The 22,514-nt window shown below is 49.3% G+C and overlaps 1 protein-coding gene across 5 annotated transcripts in view; it reads right to left on the bottom strand.

Moving 5' to 3' along the window:
• The window catches only part of LOC119167126 (transcription factor kayak-like), a 120,204-nt gene that overhangs the window by 5,772 nt on the left and 91,918 nt on the right, over nucleotides 1–22,514 (bottom strand). For 2 of the 5 annotated variants that reach the window (XM_037418551.2, XM_075867036.1), the window contains exons 1-2: nucleotides 11,138–11,334; nucleotides 553–744 (exon numbers count right to left, since the gene is read on the bottom strand). In XM_037418551.2, coding sequence (XP_037274448.2) covers nucleotides 553–744; nucleotides 11,138–11,293 — 348 coding nt within the window. In that variant the 5' untranslated portion in view covers nucleotides 11,294–11,334. Of the gene's footprint in view, nucleotides 1–552; nucleotides 745–11,137; nucleotides 11,336–22,514 lie in introns of those variants that run through there. The other 3 variants (XM_075867039.1, XM_075867038.1, XM_075867037.1) reach the window with 2 other exon arrangements.

Raw genomic sequence — 22,514 nt, 5'->3', positions numbered from 1 at the left:
AAATTATACCACCAAACTGATGTTGCAAAGATAACGCGGAGCATAATAAGATGCAGATGACTTTGCTTCTGGACTATGGGTGGGAACATTTTAAGCATTGCATTTTTTTTTTAGGGACGAAGCTCCCTTAGTCGAACCTTGTCACTTGTCATGTATAACCGAGAGCAGATAAGACGAGAAAGAAAAGGAAAAAAAAAATGAATGACCATTTCTCGTCTCATTTCCGTTACTCTGCCGCTACTCTCCGACTGGCTGCTGCGCGCGCTTTGTCCGAGTGTCACTCAGTCTCCTGGATAGTCGTACTTGGATCTTTGGGGGGGGGGGCATGGACAAGACAGAGTGGCGGGTGCGTCGAAGACGCCTATGCTTGGCTTCTTTGGCTCGCGTCTCCCCAGTGTTAACAGCGCGCCATCTGCATTCTCGAACGCGATCGGACGCATGTACGGACCGAAGCTTCACCTCGCTCATCATCATTCACTCTGTAGATATGCTGCGATATTTTTTTCAAGTTAGGATTCACTCACAACTGTGCAACAATGAGTCGAGACTAACCTGTTGCTGCTGCTGGTACGGAGCAATGTTGACTACGGGAGGCACAAAGCCGGCCTGGTGTACATGCTCCACTGGTGCGGGGGGGAACCTCTGGTACTCCAGGAACGTCTCCTCTATGTTCTTCAGGGTGGTAGGAGTTAGTGTGGCAGTCGTGCGCGTGGGGATCCCAGTGACACCCGAAAAGGAGGAATACTGCAAAACAAAGCCAACAACAAAACTTTAGACACACTGCACAAACAGAAAGATCAGAAACGCAGAAAAACGTGCACTGTCAATCCAGCAACGGAATCGATGGGCTACAATATTTACAGCCAATGGCGAGAGATAGTCTGATCGGGCATTTGGCCAAAATGCCACCTGGATGACAAAGTTCATCTGGGAATGACTTTAAATGTGAAAGAAATAGGCTCCAGAACATTGTTTTTCCTGCAGATCATCTTGAAATCAGTATGACCATTGCAAAACATGGATGAATATATATTGATATGCTCCAACTGAAATATGCCTTTAGAAGCTTAGTTTTCAATCACTAAAAAACCTGGTCCACTAAAGAGAAAATCAAATAAAATAAGTAAGAAAATATGATTATGGTAAATTTGGCACTCGCGAACGAAATGGCGCGCTTTCTTTAAGTGGCTATTATTATTATAAACATCACCACCGCTCCCAGAAGCAGGGGGGATGAAGTAGCCAGCAATTTTTTTTTTCGGGGGCTCAACACTACGTTATGTAGTTCATGCCTGCGTTTGTATGTATACCTATATGTACATACACATGCGAATGGGGGGGGGGGGGATGTGGGCCTCTCAACACCCGAATGTTGTCCGATGCATCAGAGTCTAGCAAGGCGGTCCCGAATTTTCCTACCCGTCACCGACGAAGAGGGCACACGACCCCGGGGTTTTGGAAGGTGTATAATCACAGCTGGCGCCGTCGCTTTCCAAAACGACAGCGCCCCCAGACCTGTGGCGCCATCGATTGTGGGAACGGCGCGACAGCGCGGAGGCCGACTGTCGCGTCGCTTGATGAACACTGGGTGGCCGGCCGGCCTTTCGCGTTTTTTTTTTTTCCGGGTAAAAAAAAAACGTTCGGGCATTTTCTCAGAAAACGACGAGGATTCATTTTCGTGGGAAATGCGGCGCGCCTCTGATCGATCGGACGGCCTTGCCTCACGACCGTTTAATCTTGGCCCACATGCAGCGAATGGAGAGACGCGTGCACGGCGGCCGTGTTTCAATTCGAAGCCGCCGTGGCGCTCTTTGCCCACCACTGTTAAAGAGGCCTTAGCCGTCATGGAGGGTTTCGAGACACGGAAGTAATGCCGGAACACGGTCTAGCGAGATGAAGCAGCAAAATCGAATCCAGTCCGGCAGCACTATTTTTTTCGCGGGGGGGGGGGGGGGTTATGTAGAGTTACAACGCCCAGAGGAGATAGCGATAATGATGAGTGCTGCCCGTTGTGTGTTGGAAAAGTAGATGTTCGAAAAGTAGATGCGAGAAACTACTGTAGCACAGGAACTTTGCCGTGAGCGTGCTTCAAGTCCTCCCGAGGTGAAAACGCAACGAGCGCCGCCTTGCGTCATTTCCGCGTGAACGCTTTTCAGGAAGATGTTTGTTACCTCACCTGTAGGCGTGCAAGTACGTGTGCCAGGGGGGCGCCATGCATGCGCGAGGTTCCCCATAAAAAGAAAAGGGCATCACTGAACCTTTTTTCCCTCCGTAGGTCCCAATGGATGAAAATATTAAAATCAAGCGGCGTTCTGCTGCTCACAAAGGCTTGATGATGATCCGTGGCTTTTTTTTTTTTTTTTTACGGGGAGAGTAAGACGGGAAGCGAACACCTCTTGGAATTCGGCATGAGGGACCCCCACCATTAGCAAAAAAAAAAAAAAGAAAAAAAAAACGGGCGTAGCCACAACCCCGTTCTTTCAACAAGACTGGTCCAAGCCATAGGTACCAGTAAAAGCAGACTTTGCCCCCCACCCAACCCCCAAATAAAAGTCGAGGAAAGGGGGCGGGGCTACCGCTCTTCTTGCGCACGCACGCCTATCCCTAGCACAGTTTCCAAGGCAACGCCAAACGGAAATGGTCGTCCGGGCCGTGTGGTGGCCCGCAGCAACGAAAGCACCTAGGTGTCGCTCTTGCACCCCCAGACTCAACAGGGCCAGCGGAAAAAGCGTGCCCGTACACACCGTAGATTTCCACGCCGGCAAAGCACGGCAGTGGCCGTTTGCACGTAAACACCACACTGCGAGGGAGGGGGGCGCGTCGCGACCAGGCACCGCCAACCACGTACACAAATCGGGTCAAGGGTGCGCCCGCAGTCTGCTACGTACGCACACGGCCGACCGTCCGGCGGCCCTCGGGCGACCCCCCTCACCCCCCGCCGAAACGGCGGAAAACCCTCGTTTTTTTTTTCCTCCGCCACCAGGGACGTTAAGAACGACGCGGAAACGTACCAACGCCAGACCTCGTTTTCCGATTCGCTTCCCCCGCATTTCGCCTTGCCAGTAGATGCAGGCTTTTTTTTTTTTCCCCGGTCGAGATGGTCGGTCTCGACGAAACGTGCAGGGGTGGAGGAGGCGAACTCTACACAAAATACGGAAACGTTGTTCCTGCCACTACACTACACGAACGCCGGCGAGTAGAGCAGTAAATGCCTCGTTCAAAAGCAAGCAGTGTATGTCGTGGGCGGCCGTACACACTTATTTATGGGACGAAGTTAGGATAGTGAAAAGGTAACGATAGTGGCAGTGAAAGACCATAAACATCCTGTGACCGAGAGCCAGTCGGTACGTATCCATAGGTAGAACAATGCAAAGTAAACAAGGACAAGTAGACACAGACAGTCGGCACAGCACTAAAGTCCTGCGTATATTGCGTCCACGGTCAAACACAGACAGCGCTAGACCTGTGTATATTATCCGAGTTTACTTTGCATTGTTTTACATGCGGGTGAAGGCCAGCTGTTTTGATTGTCAAGACGACTGACGCCAAGGTGAGACGTACGTAGAACGACATTGGGCCTCTCAAGACATCAGAGGGAACTTCATACTCTGATGTAGGATGGCAGACTAAGCGAGTAAGTTGAAATGCATGGTCCTTTAACAACATCGCAAAGGAGGAGACCAGCAACAAGACTCAAACGACACTACGAGAGGTATTACGTAGATATATGGAACTGTCGTCGCGATAGAGCTGACCTGTGCCACCTCAGGTCAATTTTTCGCGATATGAATTTAGTGCCCGTAGCACAACGAGGCACCAACTTGTCTGAAATTATTTCATGTTATCCGCAGCCAATGATGGAAGGGTTATCAATGAAGTTTTTGAGCAGCCCCCCCCCCCCCCCCCCAATGGTGTAGCAGCCAGAATCTACCATACTTTGTGGCGTTACCGTTTCTAGCGCCGCCTGTCGGCTGGTTGGCTGTAAGGCAGGTCGCCATCGAGATAACACGCGAAAATGACTGCTCTTCGGTAGTGAGCGTTTAATGACTGGCGAGGTGAAGTTTAAAAATAAAATAAGAAAATAACCGGTTTAGCTTTAGTAGCATGGCAATGTCAGATCCCCCCTTCCAAAAAAAAAAAAAAAGCTTGATAGGCATCCGCTGTTAAGCTGCGGCAGCTAGGCATAAGCACCGATATGGATCCTGTGCGCGACATAAACCGCAGCTCCGGTCGGTTTGACTCTAACCAACTTCCGGCGACGAACTGGGGGGTCGTATATTGTTTCGTACTAGAATGAAACCATATAAACGGTAACCTACGCGATTTCGGGCCCGCATACAACGCCCACTCACTTTGACACGAAGGGCAGTGTCCCCATGCTTCCGAAAACAACGCTTTAAGCCTGTAATAATGTTTCAGTGACAGATTTGGTTATGTGATTTGATTAATTAATTGCTGTACCATTTATGTCACGGTTAAATGGCATTTAGCAGGGTTATTTTGTTTCCTTGTAAATGACCAGAAAAAAAAAACATTACTGCTGTAATTTTTCATCATGCAGAACTGTCTGCAAGCAGTGAGTTCCAAAATCTACCGTGTACGTGTGTGCACGTGCGAGTACATGTGCTAATACAAACTTTTTTTAAGAGGGGGGGGGCGCAAAGAAAACCCCTCTCTACCTATCTATCAATTTCAATGGTGATGTAACACTCAGACACTCCGCACCTGCGTCACATGTCCGAATGTCACGACAATGTGAAACACGTACCGCAGACCTGGAAGGGCCTCCCCGGACAGTGTAGCATTGTCGGCGTCACCGTGCGACAGCTGAAGCGCCCTTCGCAACAATGATACCAACCCCTGTGCGGGCGAAGGACAAGGAAACCCAGTGCACGTGACTACCACTCTGGGTTCTTCACTGTAAACCTCTATTCATTTGCCGCCCCCACCCACCTACCCCAATCAACTTTTCTACGTGTACCGATCATCGCTGCTGACAGCTCCATTATAAGTGGTACCGCGGCTTCGGTGAAAGGGTTAACGAAACGAAGCTCTCTTTCTATACCTATTGTTGCCACCGAAGTGTTTCTATTTGCAACAGCCGCTTGAGGTTGGCTGAAGACAGTACACTGCAAAGTACAGCAAAGCATAAAATTGAGAGTTTTAGTGCCGGGTAGCCCAAGCTGTTATGTCCCCGCGTTTCATTGTACATGTTACCCGCTTTCCATTTTTCCACAGCCACATCCAAGAAGAGTACACATAAAATCAAGCCCCCTTGGGTCCATGGCACTTAACTACTGATACGGGTGAGGGCTGTTATCTTTTTCGTAGCCGTGGAACAGTTGCAGACTCGCCTGGTTCGCGTGCGGACTAACGGAGAAAGCGATAACGATGTCAGTGCGTGCGGCCATCATCTTCCCGTCAACTTTAGGATGGTACGAAACGCATAGTTTCGGTTTCGAAGTGTCGGGTTGCCTCTAACCACAGCTGCACTAAAGGCGCACAATGCTGCGAACTTATCACTGAACAATAATACTTTTTCCCCCCTTCAATTCGTGTTACATATGAAACTGGTGATTATTGTGTGTGACACAAACGGATTTCCACCTATTTGACAAGGTTTTGTCCACTGCGTTACTAACCCGTGTTCCAGCACAAGGGGGGGGGGGGGGGAGAGAATGTCCCTTGACGATAGCGGGCCATGGAGGCACCTGGAAGGTCAACGTATACTATGGGGTCTAATGCTGCAAGCCCGCTAAGAAACTTGCCCAATCAAAATGGCTCCATTGAGTGACGATATAAACCACTTTCCACGACTAATACGACGGCTGTACGTAGCTTATTCGCGCGGCCAGCAACACATCCTCCTAGCACGGGGTTTTTTGTTTCGTGAAACTGAAGCCTTGGCAAACGCACCAGCCGGCGGGCCACTCGCAGACAGCTTCTTCGGCGCGAATCCAGTTTGGAGGCCAAACTCATTCTTCGCAGCAACCTGCGCCGCTGTTGTTTCGAAACCACGTTTTTTTTTAGTTCTTTCTATTCAGTGTAGAAAAAGCCGCCCAGTGGAGGAAGAAAAGTGTGTAGCGGCGGTAAAACGTATATGCCGACGACAGCGCAGACAGATATACGGGTATACGCTCACGCGCATTTTAACGACAGCGTCAAACGACGCCGTGATCCGCATACAAAACGACATACTTCGAGCCAGAGGCGCAGGTTGTGTGCACATACATGCCTGCACACGTAGAAGTTGACCGCGCCCCGCCGAGATCGAGGAAGTTTGCCTTAGTAAGTAAGTAAGTAAGTAAGTAGGTGCTCCTAATCCCTTTTGGCACAGGGCAGGCGCCAGCAGCGCCACAGGACAAAGTTGTGCGCTTCAACGCACATCCATACACACGCACACACACATCACCAGTCAGGCGCTTGCCGCGCCACCGTCAAAAAAAAAAAACATTTTGTGTTTTACACGCACTTCACGCGAACACGCACTCACACGTTTTCCACTTTACTGTTCGAAGAAAGAAAGGTCTGGTAGTAAATTGCCAGTTTCGCCACCAGGGGAAACGTGCCCTCGGCCAAGTCTATCCAGTGGCGTCGGCGTCGTTTAGATATTTTCTGTCGGCCCTTCGTTGCGCTGGACACTGTCGGGGTGTTTGTCCACCTGCCAGCACAGTCTGTCCCAGAGTTTTAGACGTCGCTTGGCACTCTCGGTGTGTTCGACTCGGGTGTCGACGGGATCATCTGGGAGACCCAGATATTCCGCCAGGTTTATCTTGGGTAGGTCCCTCGCTCCGAGTCGCGGGCAATCCATCAGGATATGTTGGATGGTTTCTTCCGTGGCCCCGCATAGGCGGCACGACGGGTCCGTGTCGACCAGTTCCCAATGCCGCTTCCGCGTGGGCAGTGACCCCGTCCTGGCTTGGAACAGGAGTGCGCTTTCCCGGTCGCCCCTGTAAAATGGCTCACGGTCTGGAGCCTGCTTGTATTCGAGGTATAACTGTAGGCTCCTTTTCTTTGCCGCCGACGTGCGCCACATCTCTGTGCTGGCTTCGGTTATAGTGTTTTTTGTTATTATACGCCATTCTCGTTCCGATTTTGCTTCTTCCAGTTTTGTGTTATGGCCGAATTTATTTTCCAGAGAAGCCAGTCGTTTCATCCACTGTGTTTTTATGCCCCTGTATCGAAGGTGTAGGTATATGCGCTGGCTGTAATTTGTTTCTGGTAGAAACTTTAGCCGGCCCGCATATTGTATTTTTGACCTTGCTTCGCGTGCTTCGAAAGTTGACCAGGCCAACTCCCCTGTTACTGCTGCGTTTGCTGTTGCAAAGCTGCCTCCCAGTAGCCAGCGCCCCAGTTCATTTTGGTGGCGGTCCAAACATCGCACTGTTTGGGTAGAGTACGCCAATGTGTCACCTGCGTAGGTTATTGCAGGCACGGCAAGAGTCTTCCAAAGTGTGCGGCCTACCCTGTAGGGGTTGTAGGAATGCCGTGACAGGTGCCACACCCTACCTTTTAGGCGGTTGGCCTTGCGAAAAATCACTGCAGGTGGCGCTAGCGCACAACGGAGCTGCAACTATGCACAGCGCGTTGTTAGGCTGAAAGCCTCATCGGCTTTGGATGAAATGGGGGGGGGGGGGGGGAGCGTAAATGGTTGATTGCCTTTTTTGCAGCCCCCTGCCGAAAATCCCAAGTTTCTCTGACCATGACGCCACTACAGTAGTTTGTTCGGAAAAGGTACCAAAAATGCTAAACCGACGCCAGCAAAGCTCCTGAAATGAAACGGGCAGCGAGATCTACGAAATAAGTTTTAAAAGGGCGCCTGTGAGATAAATTTCCTCCTATTGAGAAAACAACAGACAAATCGCCATCCATAGTACGCGTGTCATACAAAACATGCGCGATCGGGATCATATCTCCCAACTGATCATTTTGTTCCCACTGTGACGTCCGCGGAAGTTTTTGCGGAAAACGTTCACAAATTGGGAGAAGGTCTAAACTGCATTGTTACAGCAGCACACCAGTACTCCAGCCGAGTTCCTATTACACAGCGACCAAATACACACGCTGCAAACGCGCCTACTTCATTTAAGCCAATCATAGCGTCGAACAACGAGGAGAAAGATAACGCGATGCGACAAAGACATTCCAAAGTGCGCGTTATTCCCGTCCCGTTACCCTACGGCAGGGGAGCCACTACGTCACGAGGAATTTATCTCCCTGGGAGCGATGTAGCACAGCAACTGCGTTTGAACTTTTTTCCGAATCGGCACATTCGAAAATGCGGGTAGTAACAGCGCGTCCGAAACAACGGGGAATTAAAAAGAGATGGTCGCGTACACTACGCAGGTGCATCGAGACAAAGGGAATGACGAAACAGGGCGAATGAAACGGGAAACAATCAAATAAAAACAAGAGGACGGACAGCAGAGACGAGCGGTGCAAAGCGACCTTGGCGGACGCGCGCGACACGTCGCGAAAAGCGTTCGAGCGAAAGGCTCCGACGCACGCACGCGATTCCGAACAGCGACGGACGCGAGACCACCCACCGGTTGCCGCCAGACACCCAAGCGGGGGAATGAGAACACGGCTTTATATATTTCAAGGGCGCTGCCGACGGCCGAGCCACTCGAGAGGTTGTATTAAAAATCCCTAACCTCAAAGTGGCAGGCACGCGTGCCCAGACACCGTACCCAGGCGTGGGTGTTGGATCATTATAGGAGGGCGTCGTCCGCCCTGCGCGAGGTTGGCCGCCACCACCAATTTCGACATCGTCCTCGCCAAACGCAGGGATCGACGACCCTCGATGCGTTCGTCGTGGAGGCTACCAATCGCGACGCGGGAGAAACGTGCTTAGTTAGACACGATCCGTCAAGTGCCGATCCCCTGCAATCCCTTACGACCAATCATTCCACTATGCACCTGTATTACAATAACAGGCAACTCTCTCTTTCTCTTCTCTTTCCCCTTTCTCTCATCTTTATGCCCCCTTCCTATTCCCCCAGCGTAGGGTAGCAAACCGGGCATGTGCCTGGTTAACCTCCCTGCCTTCTTTCTTGTTGTTTACCCCCCCCCCCCCCCCCCCTACAGAATGCAAACGCCGCCCGAGCGGAACCGCAAATAGCGACTACAAGAGCTTCGGAACGCGAAGATATGTAGGCTAATGCCGCAATTGGCAATTCAAAAGCAATGGGTAGGAGGCGGTCGATAACCCCCCTCCTACCCCTTGCTCTGCAAATTCCAAGGATCCGGGGCTTTTTCACTTTCAGCACACTCTGGAAAACGATTATAGAAAAGGTCGCGCTCTGGAAACTGTCATGTTTCATAAGCCTTTTCGTAGGAGAAAAAAAAAAAAACACCACAAAGCTGGGCTGGGGAGTAGTAGGAGAGAAAAAAAAAAAACACCACAAAGCTGGGCTGGGGAGTACAAAGGGCGACGTCAATGTCTTGGAAGTGCATTTTTTTTTTCACGGAGCCACGCCGATTTGACATAGCCCGGGGAGCCTTCCGTGAATAGGGCTCCCTGGGGGCCGCCATAATCCTCTGTGCTCCAAATCAGGCGTGATCCGCGCAAAACGCACTGGCGGAACACTGACGTCGGTCCTTCGTACACACCGTGCCCCAGCCCAGCATGTCAACTTTTTCTCCGGTGAAAAGGTTTATACAATAGGTACCAAGAATGTCTTTGGCAATATGAAGGGATCGTAGGATTGAGCCATCCATTAACCTCTGTACAACGTAATTATCCGCACGAGAAGTCAACCGGAGAAGAGGGGGGGGGGTGATTTTTTTTTTTAGGGAAAGTTGGAAAGGTCAGAAATTGGGGTGTGCAGTGCCCGATCACTGTCTCAAGTGAGGACACCTCTATTGATACACCAGTGGGGGAACGAGGTTGAAGGGTAAGTTAGAGTTAAGTAAAATAAGGTGAAAAGGAAAAGAGATGAGAAAAAAATACGAGATAAGGGGATGCCAAAAAAAAAAAAGGAAAATAATCGCGTTACGGCAGGAGGAAAACAGCGCGATTCACCATAGTGAATGACACTACTTTGGTAATGAAAAAAAAAGAACAAAAAGAAATAACAGCGTATTTTCAGAGTGAATGATGATGAGTGGGGCGAAGCGTCCGTCCGTCCATCTTTATTGCACAGCGTCATCTATCGTATGATAAGGGAAACGCTACTGGGTACGCCGGAAGGACGAGGGACTGCCCTAGACCATAAGAAGCTTCGTCCCTCAAAAAAAAAAAAAAAAAAACGGTTGAAGACATCGGCTGGCGCCAAGCTGAAAATCTTTCCAAGAAAGTAGACAATGGTTTGAGAATAATAAGGGAGCCTATTTCTATACGACTGCACGCACAGCCAAGCACAGACCAAATGAAGTCTAAAAAGACACTACATGGTGTCGCGAATGTACTAACTTTATACACACGCCAGTCACAGCATATTTGCGTATTTCCGCAACTCCCAATGGACTACGGCTTAGAGCAGGCAGGGGTTCAAAAAAAAAAAAACATAGGAGAAAGACCACTTTCTCGAGAAATGAGTACCCTAAAAGTACATCGCGCATAACTGGTGCACCGTCCTAAACACTGGACCACAACTGCGGTTCTCAGATGCTGCACGCGGGTCACTTGCGGCAAGCACGCAAACTAAATAACGAAGGCTGAACGTCGGCGGCTAGCTGGCGAGGTTTTCTATTTAGTGGTACGAGTCCGGACTCCACGGAGAAACAGTGCAGGGCTCGATCCGAAGCGCTACGACTTTGGCAACGCCGGCGCAGTTCTGAGGAAGACCTCCCCGGCGTTGAAGGCAACCCCCAACCGCGACGACAGAGCGGCGAGGCACAGCGGAAAGTGATGCAATGCCACGCGCCGAACTATAGCAGCGGTAGGTAACACTCCCGTGCGCTAGACGCGTAGCAACTCGAAAAAACATACGTGCGGAATAACACAAACCGAACCGAGGCTTTGGCGGGAAGTTTCAACACCCGGCTGCAACACACACGCTCGGTGATTACCCTCCTGGAGGCCAGAACCGCTTGTTTACCGCTCGCAAACACACCTACGCCCAAACGATGAAGCCGGCGCGGTTGGTTCTCTTGGCGTGTCTAAGAAAAAACAAAAATCAACGGTATGACTCACGTTGATCCTGTCAATCACGACACTGGGAGTGTCGTGGCCGCCGCCGCTCGGATAATCGTTCTTCGAGTATCCGTCGCCGTAGAAGAGCAACTCGTCGTCTTCCATGAACTCCACAGATGAGGTGGGCCACGACCCGTTCATGCCGCACGTAAGCATCTCGTCGCACGGAAGAGCATACAGTCGACTGACGGCAGCCAGCGGCCGCGTTGCTTTTCAAGAACAGCGGCGGATTCCTCCCCCTCCCCCCACTTTCACCCGCTCTCTCGTTCGCCGTACGTCGGCGCCCGAATCGATGACGTCGCGTCAACGTCACACCCGAGCGAGGCTTTCCTTTGGCTGTCCCTCTCGTGACACGTGCTCCGCCGCCGTCCCATCTTTTCGTGGAAGGAAGAAACGGCGGTGCGTCCTTTCCACATTTCTCTCTCTCTCAACTTAAACTCTCTCTCCCGCAGCCTGTGACGTTTCTCGCCGCGACGTCCGACCACTATACGTCTGCGAGAGATTGCTACATGTAGCAATGGAGCGGCCGTGCAGGCAATGTTATGCCATGCAAATGTTTGATGAACATATATATATAGGAAGGGCTCGTTCTCACAGCCGTCAATGGACCCGTCGCGTCACCGATTTTTGTCCGGGCTGAGGATTTCCAGCCCGTTTTCTCTTAAAACGGGGTGACGGCGACGTAGAGCAAGCAATGCACCAAGTTTGCCTGACGAACAGAAGAAATCGCCGAAAGCACAAAAGAACGCGTGGATAGAACGACTGGGTGGTTTGCATGGTCATGAAAAAAGGGATTATCGTGTACAAAATATGTGCTGCTGTCGGCCTTGCAACCACCGTCGTCTGTCCATACACAGGCTGCGTCGCGTAATATCTACGTCTTGTTTTTCGTATTTTTTTTAACATGACATAACGCCACGGGTCATTTGACGGCTGTGAGAACGAGGCCTAAGCCGCAGTCTCCTCTCGCATATCTCGTAGGTTTTTTTTTTTTTTTCAGAGCAGTGCCTTGTACCGCTTTATGCGTGGTACTCGAACTGTCACGCGCCAACTTGATCGGTCAAACTTCAAACCACGCGTGTATAAGAGAACGCTGTGGGAAGTTCATTACGGAACAGCGAACAAAAATAAAAGACAAAACACCAAAGAGGGGAAAGACACACACACGCAGAGAAGCGTTGTCTATTAACGATCAGTAACTGTCAATCAGCCACTGCCAAACTCCCCAGCTTATCACGCTTGTACTTGGGAAGTAGTCAGTGTTAAGTTATCGGTATCAAGTTATCAGGTCGTTGCGGCTCAATAATTGTCGCTCAATTACCACACGTGGGAGTTCGCAGATACGCTTTAAAAAAATTCAGCAAAACGCCTATTTCGACAGTCTGCGGAGGCATAGCACCCGATGTTCCGTCGTCATCCCACTAACGTTTTATTGATAGAAACGAATATTTTGTAGGTTGCGGACGCGCCGTGACAAGAAAAAAAAAAGAACACGGGTCTGGTAACATACACGAACAAATAATTGGGCAAGGAAAAAACTGACGGTGCCATCTTGAATCCGCAGTTCTATTCCAAACATTGCGTCAAAGACATATGCGTGTACGTATCAGGCGTGTATCATGTTAAACTTTACATAAGCAAACCAATTAATACCAGACGTACACAGTCAATCAAATTATTGCACCAGGAAAAACAAAAGAAAAGCGATTTCACTGGGAGTACCAATAATTTTGTCTAAGCGTTGTGACATTCGCTTGGTTCTCACTTTGATATTTCCTGGCCGTATAACAGAGACACCGCAAATCTGTTAGGCTGCTCTCTGTTTATTCTCCCCAGTGCACCCACGAAGTTCACTGAAGTTCACTGCCCCCCCCCCCTCCCCGGGATAATGATATTCGACGTAGTTAACTAAACACAGCAAGTTACGATAAGTACGTAAACGGTATACGCCTAAACTACGAACGCACAACTGTGCGCACACCGGCTTCTTGCACATTCATAACGCGCCGTCGCTCCAGTAGCTCGCATAGCACCGCAAGTTGGCAGCCGTTCAAATAAAACTCCTAGAGCATTTGCATGCACCGCCGGCAGTAGAACCGGTATACCCTGCGCCACAACGCCAACCGTGTGCCTCTGTCCAACACTACATGCACGTCGCATTACAAGCGAAGTTTGGCCAGACGCGGCACTATACTCCGAAGTTACTTTTATTGTTGTTATTCGCTGAAACCTGAAGCGACCGGGGACAAAAAGATAAAAAACAAGAAAAAAAAAGAGCAGGGGGGGGGGGGGGTACGTCGCGTAACTGCATACCATAGTAAAAGCAACGTGGCGTTCTTTCCGAGAACGGCAGGAAGTTGCTGGCGCTTTCTTCTTTCCCAAAGTGCGGCACACTTCGGCCGCCCATTGATTAAGGACCGGCCTTCGTCGCAACCGCTGGGTCGTTTTTAGAAAACGAGTTATAAAGACAAAAGAGGAAGAAGATTGCACCTCCCGAGGTGGTCCATAGCCTCGCCATCATCATCATCACCTCAAAGACGTGCCGCCATACGCAGCCATGCAAAGAAAGAGGTTGTGCCGCCGGAAATCGACGACGGTGCTCCCAAAGAAACACAAGGTGGCCCGAGGCGAAAAAAAAAAAAAAATTCAGGCTGTGTTGACCACAACACATCGGCGACGTTCTATAAAGCGTACACTGCTCGCTAAGTGGCTTCGGACATGCCGAGCCTCTTTCTTTTATACAAAAAAAAAAAAAAAAAACAGACCGCCGCTCGTCGCGGTTGCTTTTTCTAGAACTGGTAAACAAGCTCGCGAGAGTTTCAAAACAAAGCACAAAAACAAGGAGAGAAAATAACGGGAGAAACTAAGGGGAAAAAAAAAAGCGGCTGCTTTTGAAGTGAAGCGAAAAAACACGCCAGCAGCGCGCTATACACATACGCGATCAAAGCGTTTAAGTATCTATTAGCAAGCGGCTCGTTTCCTGCGTGGCACCGGAATGATTGATGGGTACACGGCGCTGCCCACATTAAACTGCAAAGAGGAGGAATGGAGTTGGCGAAGTTGTCTTCACCCGCAAGTTGTCAGCCACGTGGCGCGGCCATCAAACGCTGCAGCTATGCCTCCCGCATATTCTGCTGGCTCGAGTGATTAGCTTCTCGCTAAAGTTTTGCCACTTCTGACTAAACAAAACGGCGTTTCTCTTTCAACATCTTGCACAGGACATGACGCAGGGACTGAGCGAAATAAGAGTGTCACGCGGAATGCCTCAACCGCGGTTAGGGGTAGCTCAAGTGTCTATGGGCCACCCGGCAGTTCAGTTTACGAGATCTGATGGTAGCGCCAGAACACACAGCCTATAGCGAGTAGGCGCAGCAAAACCGACTCTTGCCCCGCCGCGGTGGTCTAGTGGCTAAGGTACTCGGCTGCTGACCCACAGGGCGCGGGCTCGAATCCCGACTGCATTTCCGATGGAGGCGGAAATGCTGTATGCCCGTGTGCTCAGATTGGGCGCACGTTAAAGAACCCCAGGTGGTCTAAATTTCCGGAGCCCTCCACTACGGCGTCTCTCGTAATCATATGGTGGTTTTGGGACGTTAAACCCCACATATCAATCAATCAATCAATCAATCAATCAATAAAAACCGAGTCTTCCAATGCGTAGCCTAGCGAGTAGACGCACCAAAATCGGACTTGCACGTGCATATCATTTTATTTCTTAGTTGTGAGCAAAGAAGGGGGGTATCAGCTGATTATGTAAGCGCCCAGGAAGCGTTCTTTGAAAACGTGCCAAAAAGAGCACTGCCATTTCAGCGTGTCACTGTGTTAAGCGAGCGTTTCATTTTCGTAGTATCCCTGGCGGTCGGTATACCCCGAGTACTGGATAACTGCCTATATCCCGTCCCTCCCTCAAGCGCAGCCGGCGTCTGCCGCCATTTTCTCCCTAACTTCGAACGTTCACAAAGCCACGTACGTTTAAGTACACGAGCCACGCAACTTTTAGCGAAAATCCGCCGTTCTTTCACTAGGCGCCGAAAAAAAAAATAGCTGGGAAGAACATGGCTACCGAAAACGAGCGTTACCCGACGAGACCAATCTTGGCGCGGTTGGCTACCCTACACTTGGGGTGGGGAGAAAGGGGAAATAATAGAACGAAAACAGACAGAAAAGGAGAGGAGTAAGAAAGAAGAGGCGAAGATCTAGGGACATAATAAGGGTATAGATACACCGGCAGACAACTTATCGCAATCAGAAACGGACAAGCTGACAAGATGGGCGGACAAGATTCAGGCCGGCCGCGACCCAGCGCAAGTTAATCGGCAGCTTCGCGTTGTTTTGATGATTTTTTCGCGGAACGCGACTCCCGCCGGCGAAGAATAATCAAAAACTCGCGGAAAACTGTAGTTTCGCCGTAGAAGGGCGAGCAATCACGCTTATTTCGTGCTCTGCGAAAAAGACGTGACCTCGCCGACCCCTGCAGAACCCTCCGCCGCTCAACACTCTTTATAGACTGTCAGCCAGCCCTGACCACCCACGCCAGTCCTGGTCTATACGCTTTTCGGAGACTGCTAAAGCTGCATTCCTGAGCGGTTGAGAAAAAATAAAGCTCCTCGTCAGAACGGCCCTGTCCCGCCCAGGTGCGACGGGTGCTATCAAGGAGTCAGCGGCATGCACCAGGGTCACCAGAGATGCCATTCAGCAATATCTCGTCTCCCCACCGGCCAAGACACCGTATTCCTAGAAGAGATCTGCGAAAGAGTATCCCCACACGTTTTTTTTTAAATAAAATTTCCTCTCACACTGTTCGTGTCTCCTCGCCTGCTGGAGCCGTCAAACACTGAATACCTAGTAGTCGAAGATGGAACGAATCAATACACTGTATAGCTGTGTCCTACCACCAAACTTGCCTAGCAAGTGTCCAAACTTTTTTTGCTGACCACACGATAAACACGTGTAGCAAGGCGAGGCCACGTTCACGTCCGTTCAAGACAGCTGGAAGCATCAACCTTACTACGCGTGGACAATGCTTTTCGTCTATACTGTCGAGGATTAGAATTACTCTCGGCAAACCTCGCTCCGTGCGTCAAATATAAGAGCCCTGAACAACGCTCAGGCACAACCGCAGTTAAAAAAAAAAATGGCAGCATATCCACGGGGTGAATGATGAAGAGTGGGACGAAGCATCCGTCCGTCCATTCGTTCTTGCTTCCGTCCGTCCATGCGCGCGTCTGTGCAAAGCCACCGAGAACAGGTTCTAGATGGCTTCTAGGAGTCAGCAATTCTAGGAGGCGCTGGTCTGTGTGGCCGCCCGTGCGTCCATCCCTGCATCCGTCTATGCGTTCATCTATCCGTGCAGCCATCCATGCGTCCGTCCATGCAACTGTCTGTGTGTCCGCTCGTCAATCTAGTCAACACTCCAAATACCACCATCTCGCACATTTTTATCATATATTGGATGGATGGATGCTATGAGCGTCCCCTTTATAACGGGGTGGTGACAAGTATGCCACCAGGCTCGAAAAAAAAAAAAACCTTTTTTTCTTTTTATGTTGGCCTAATGCCTCTACTTCGATAAATTCTATCTTAATGGAAAAAAAAGGTAAATTTTCAGCTTAAGTTCTCTGCCATTTACGGCACACTGTCCATATTTTATTTTTCCAATATTTATTTTTGTCCTTTCTAATTTTCTGCCACCAATACTATTCCGCATATAGAAGCACCGCCATCCAGCGGACATTCCAAGGACTAAACGAGAAGTGGCACACTTTCTTACGGCTTGCGCTTCGTGTCTACTTCCCACCTTTAACCACCTCGAGTTCATGGTATATACTAGTTCACTGTATTAATAGAACTGCGGCCCAACGCTCGCTAAACCTTTCTAAAACCAAGGAGGCTACGCCCAGCGAGTATAACCTAGCAACCCTTTCTTGTCAGATAGTGCTCAATGTACATGCCAATGGCTGCTAATTGGGAATGAGAGACAGGAGCGTAAGACATCTTACGCACTACTACGAGGGACGAACGGGTGCCGCTTTAAGGAGCTTCGCCCCTAAAAAAAAAAAAAAAAAGAGAGAAGCGGTGGACCGTGTGCCACGGGTACCCGTATTTCACGGTGGCCTAACGGTTATACGATACTCGACATGCCGGCCCGAATGTCGTGCGACCGGATCCCGGCCGCGGAATTTCGAGGGAGGCGAAATACTTCAGGCCCGCGAAACCAGATTGAGGTACAAGAACCCTCAGATGGTAAACAATTTTCCGGGGCCCCTTCACCACAGCGTCCGTAGTAATCCTATCGTTGACTGAGCGCGTGCAACTTCAACAATATAATTTTTTATTAACATTGGAAAAAAATTAAACTGGGTACTATTTCGGAACCTGTCGAAGGAAACAACAAGGACAGGGTGAAAGTGTCGCTGGGTTGAGGCTATGCGCTACACGTTGAAACACAATACCAGCATAACTTTAGATGAACTCTCACTATAGCCACGATTGATATATGATTGATATATGGGGTTTAACGTCCCAAAACCACCTTATGATTATGAGAGACGCCGTAGTGGAGGGCTCCGGAAATTTCGACCACCTGGGGTTCTTTAACGTGCACCCAAATCTGAGCACACGGGCCCACAACGTCTCATTAGCGACAAAAATGTACGAAAATCTTGCGTGAAGGGGTTACAGCAAGATACGATAGTTTCTATATTCGATAAATGATCAATCCGCTGCTGATAAAACAACCGCATGCATCTTCACCTATCGGTTTCACGACGATAAACCTCGTACCACAACGAAACAAAGAAGTGCGCAACTAAATACCTTTGACGCGGGAATCAAAAGGAGGATTTGCTCTTCCCACCCACACAGGCGGCTCACGGATGGAACGCACTCCCAAGGGCACGTTCCAGTGGGCACTTCCGCGTCAATTTTTTAATTCAATTCTGAATTACTTTCGACAATCTGTAATTTTTTTGGAAGGTACGTACATTTTTTTGGGAGGTACGCGAATGCTTCCGCATTCCTGGAAGTTTTTGTATTGTACCCGACCAGCGCCTCCTAGAATACCCGACACTGGACACTAAACACTGTACCCGACACTGGACCAGAGGGCGCGACGGAGCTCTCTTGGGCCACCTCAGCATTGTTGTTACCGACCGCAAGGGATACCGTGCAAATGAAACTCTGGCTGAACACATCGACGTGCTGAAGTGTGAGCGCCCTTTTTGGCACGTTTTCAAAGAACGCTTCCTGGGTGCTTCCATAATCACGCGTGACCCCCCCCCCCCCCCCTGTTGACAACTGGAAAAAAAAAATGTACCCCGGCAAGTCCGCTTTTGCTGCGTCTACTGGCTAGGCTACGCATTGGCGGGCCCGGTTTTGCTGTGTCTACTCGCTAGGCTGTGTGTTTTGGCGCTACCATCGGACTTGCACTGTTGTGCCGCTGCCTTGCCGGTCCTAATGGACCGGCAAGGCATATACAGTGGCTATATACAGAGGACCGGCAAGGCATATACAGTGGTTATACTACGTCTGGGTAGCAGCTGACTGAGACACGACCTGCCAACACCTGCAGTTGACATGCACCCTTGCTCGAAAGCGTGGAGCAAGAAACTGTGGCATCGAGATTAGCGCCGGTGCCCCCAGCGTTCCTTTGTGCCGTCCCTTGGCGCGGCTGGCGAACAGAAGAAAGCAGTTACAAGAAAAAAACTAACATGCACAAGCCAACAACGTTTAACTAAAGAAGAAAGCGGAGGAGGGGGGGGGGGGGCACAAAAGAACGCGGGGACCCAACCAGTGAACAAGGGTGTCTATAGGCTGGCTAACTGGTTTGCCATTGCAAGTTTTTTTTTGTTGGTATAGCGCCGGGTACGGTTCGCAATTTCTTTCTTACGACTTTCGTACGCGGCGCTACACACACAAAAAAAAAAACCGAACGACTGCCTGTCCTACCCTGCACTGACACTCTTTAATGAGATAAAAAATTGTCACGGTGGCCGCCATGCCTGGATACCCAGCGCCTTTTGAACTTTTTGCCAGCGCGTAGAGAGATGAATGTGGGATGTGAGGTGGGGTGGACTCCCAAAATTCACCGAAGAGCGCCGTGCCTGTTCAAGAAGACCATTTCCCGTCTTCCACGTACACGGTTCTCATGACTGCTCTAGACGTGGTCGCACCTGCCGTGGCCAGCGGTGGACACCCCATTCCTAACACGCACGCATATGAACATGACTTATGTAAAGAGGGCTCGAAATCCCCCCCCCCCCTTTTCCTTCCCCATAGAAGACTGCTGGCTACGCTCTTGATGTACAGTGCCGTACACTGCTAAAAAGAACACTCATACGTGCGTCTCTGTCGTATTTAGATTAACTGGGCAAAAGCAATAGCCATTAGATATTTTCTGAAACAATTTCATTCGCCGTGCCGGGGTTCGATTCGCATTCGATGGCGTTTCGAGAATCGCAGAAACACAACGCCCCGATAACTTCAATAAACGTTTTGCAGCAGCGGCAAAGTTAGACAGTGTACTTCTCACACTGTTATACATCACACACACACACGCACCATTTCGCCCCTTGTCTATTTGTTCTTTCGCGCTATGTAGGAAAAACCCCAACAATACGACAGGTGTTCCGAGCACAAGCCACGACACCGTCGAGCTCGCAAACAACGACGACAAAATGTGTGTTTCCACAGCTGCTAAATTTAAAAAAAATATGCGATGTCGCCAACAACACGAAAATGTATACAATATATACACAGGGCTCGAATTTAGGGCTAAGTAACGCTCGTACTTTCCTTTTTTACGATATTAAGTTTAGGTCAAGCGTGCATCGGAGCCCTTCAGTCAGACCAGAGATATGACGCGGTTATCTCCAACCGCAGTCGCTATACTATAAGTTCCGGTGCCACGACTGCAGCCACGAAGGTCGCTGGATCGAATCCCCAAGAGCAGCGGCCGCGTTCCTATAGGGAGACAAAACGCGGGCGGGAGACCCGATAAGGAACGCGAGATGCTCGATGTTTCCCCGGAGCCCCGCACTCCGCTCATAATCATATCGCACTTTTGGAACGTAAATGCCAAACATGAGATTTTACGCTAATTGTACGGTTATAGCGTTAAAAAGTTTAGATACCACGAGGCAAAAGAAAAAAAAAAAGCTCCTACCACGGGCGGAATTGAAATTATGATTTCGTGCTTGTTGTAGCATGCACAAACGTGTGCATGAGCAGCGCGACCGAATATGGTCAATGTTGTCCATCTACGGTGGTCTCTAAAGCGATCTGTCCCACTTCTATAGACACTTTCTCCGGGTTATACCCGAGCCGCACGTATATACACTGCGTTAACTGCGGTTACGCTTAACAGTGGTTGACAGTGCATGAACCGCAGTATAAAGATATGCTCAGTTAGCCCCAGTTGAGCAAGCCGATGAAATCGCGTGCAGGTTTTAATGTGGCGAGCAAAGACGTTTGGGTGCGCATTCTCGTCAAGTTGCGAGGTTACGACCTGCTACACCTCCGCGGCAGTGTCGATTCGTTCCCCTTGTCTTCTCCTGCTTCGCCACGGTTAGGGCCGTTCCACGCGCTTTTCGCACAGCCGCAACGCACGTGCCGGGACCACTACCGCACGCAAAGCGGGGGACAAATAAGCCAATTGGCGACGCTCTTTCACCCTCGGCAGCGTCGCCAATTGGCTTATTTGTCCCCCGCTTTGCATGCGGTAGGGGTCCCGGCACGTGCATTGCGGCTGTGCGGAAAGCGCGTGGAACGGCCCTTAAGGCTGTGTACGTGACGGGCTATCAGTTGCCGCACCTCCTTTAAATGGCTGCTCTGTTGGTGGGCACGTAAGCACTGTCTCGCAATTCCTACCACTCGCACACACCTAAACTGCACGTTTCTTAACAACGAAAGAGGAAAGTTATGCGAACTATAATTTCTGAGCATCAGAACCTTTTCCTCACCCTGCCATCTGAAACAATGAAGAAAAAAAAAGAATAACGGGGTAAAATGGAGAGATTGCTATTTCAAGTGTCGCAAGAAGCCAGTACGCCACGCTGAGAATGATTTTTTTTTTAATACGCGTTCTCCGTCTGTGCGCACATGAGTTAACCTTCGAAGATGAATTCGTGTCTGCAAAGCACACTGCATTTTGCAAGTCTCGCGCAATAAACCCATACGAACTGCTCAGACGTAGATTTGTCTCGTCTGGCACACAAAAGCTATTGTACGCGTAGATGATAACCAAGTGTTTCGTCGTTTAGCTAGAACATGTATAGTGTTACCCAGACGTCTTTCTCTGGCTAAAATTAAAACATATACTGACGACGATAGATTGTGCGTCACTTTATTTGCTTTTTGTCTTTTTTAACCATCTGTTCAGCTTACTGTGACACAAGTTCTACAATGTAATAAAACGCAACAATGCCTGTACAACTGTATACTTTCAAACTCATTTTCTCGTGCATGTCACACGAAATACAGGGAATCGCCCTAAGCGCTCGTTGGTCTTCTCTGTTATACAAACATGAGTAAATTCACAAACTACGAAGTTAAAGGAAAGCATACACGGACGTTAATTGTGGTTGCTTAACTGTAAAGTAATGAATGCCACTTAAATTGTATAATTAAAGTTGACGAAAAACCACACTCTCCGTCGGCGAGATCTGAACGCAATTTTTCATGCATGTACTTTGTACGCTATGGTCACACCACTCTGAAGTGTCTTTGGCTTCCAAGTGCAGTAAATAAATAAAAAAATCAATAGAAACGCGTTCGTTCGGCGAATACTAGAAACCGGCAGGCTCACATGGATGGTCTCGGATAACATGCGATGAGACATTTTGTTAAGAAGATTATATACGCGATCTAAAAAGAAGGTCAACGAAATTAGCGGTATAACGAGCGTGACCGCTAAAAAGAAACGCTTTTTCTTTTCTGTTGACCGGTTCCTATATATCGCGGTCTAATCGCAAGGGCATGCGGAACTGGCGGAGAGACAAGGGTCCAGGCCACTCATATCAAAGGCCGTCTCAAATGCCGAGCCTCGGCGCGAGTTATTAGTTGTCTGTTGACGTCAGCCATGCTATATATATATATATATATATATATATATATATATATATATATATATATATATATATATATATATATATATATATAGGTATAACAGACAGTAATGCCAAGGAATGTACAGGGGAAGTTATTAGAACCAATGGAATGTACATAAGAAGAAAGAAAAGTGGATGAAAAAATTACCAACTGTGAGCAGGAATCGAACCTACGACGTCGTAGGTTCGATTCCTGCTCACAGTTGGTAATTTTTTCATCCACTTTTCTTTCTTCTTTCTTCTTATTTACATTCCATTGGTTCTAATAACTT

The sequence above is a fragment of the Rhipicephalus microplus genome, chromosome 6 (assembly GCF_043290135.1).
Source record: "Rhipicephalus microplus isolate Deutch F79 chromosome 6, USDA_Rmic, whole genome shotgun sequence".
Taxonomy (NCBI): domain Eukaryota; kingdom Metazoa; phylum Arthropoda; class Arachnida; order Ixodida; family Ixodidae; genus Rhipicephalus; species Rhipicephalus microplus.
The sequence above is the reverse complement of the archived record's forward strand: the minus strand, read 5'-3'. Positions and strand labels throughout refer to the sequence as shown.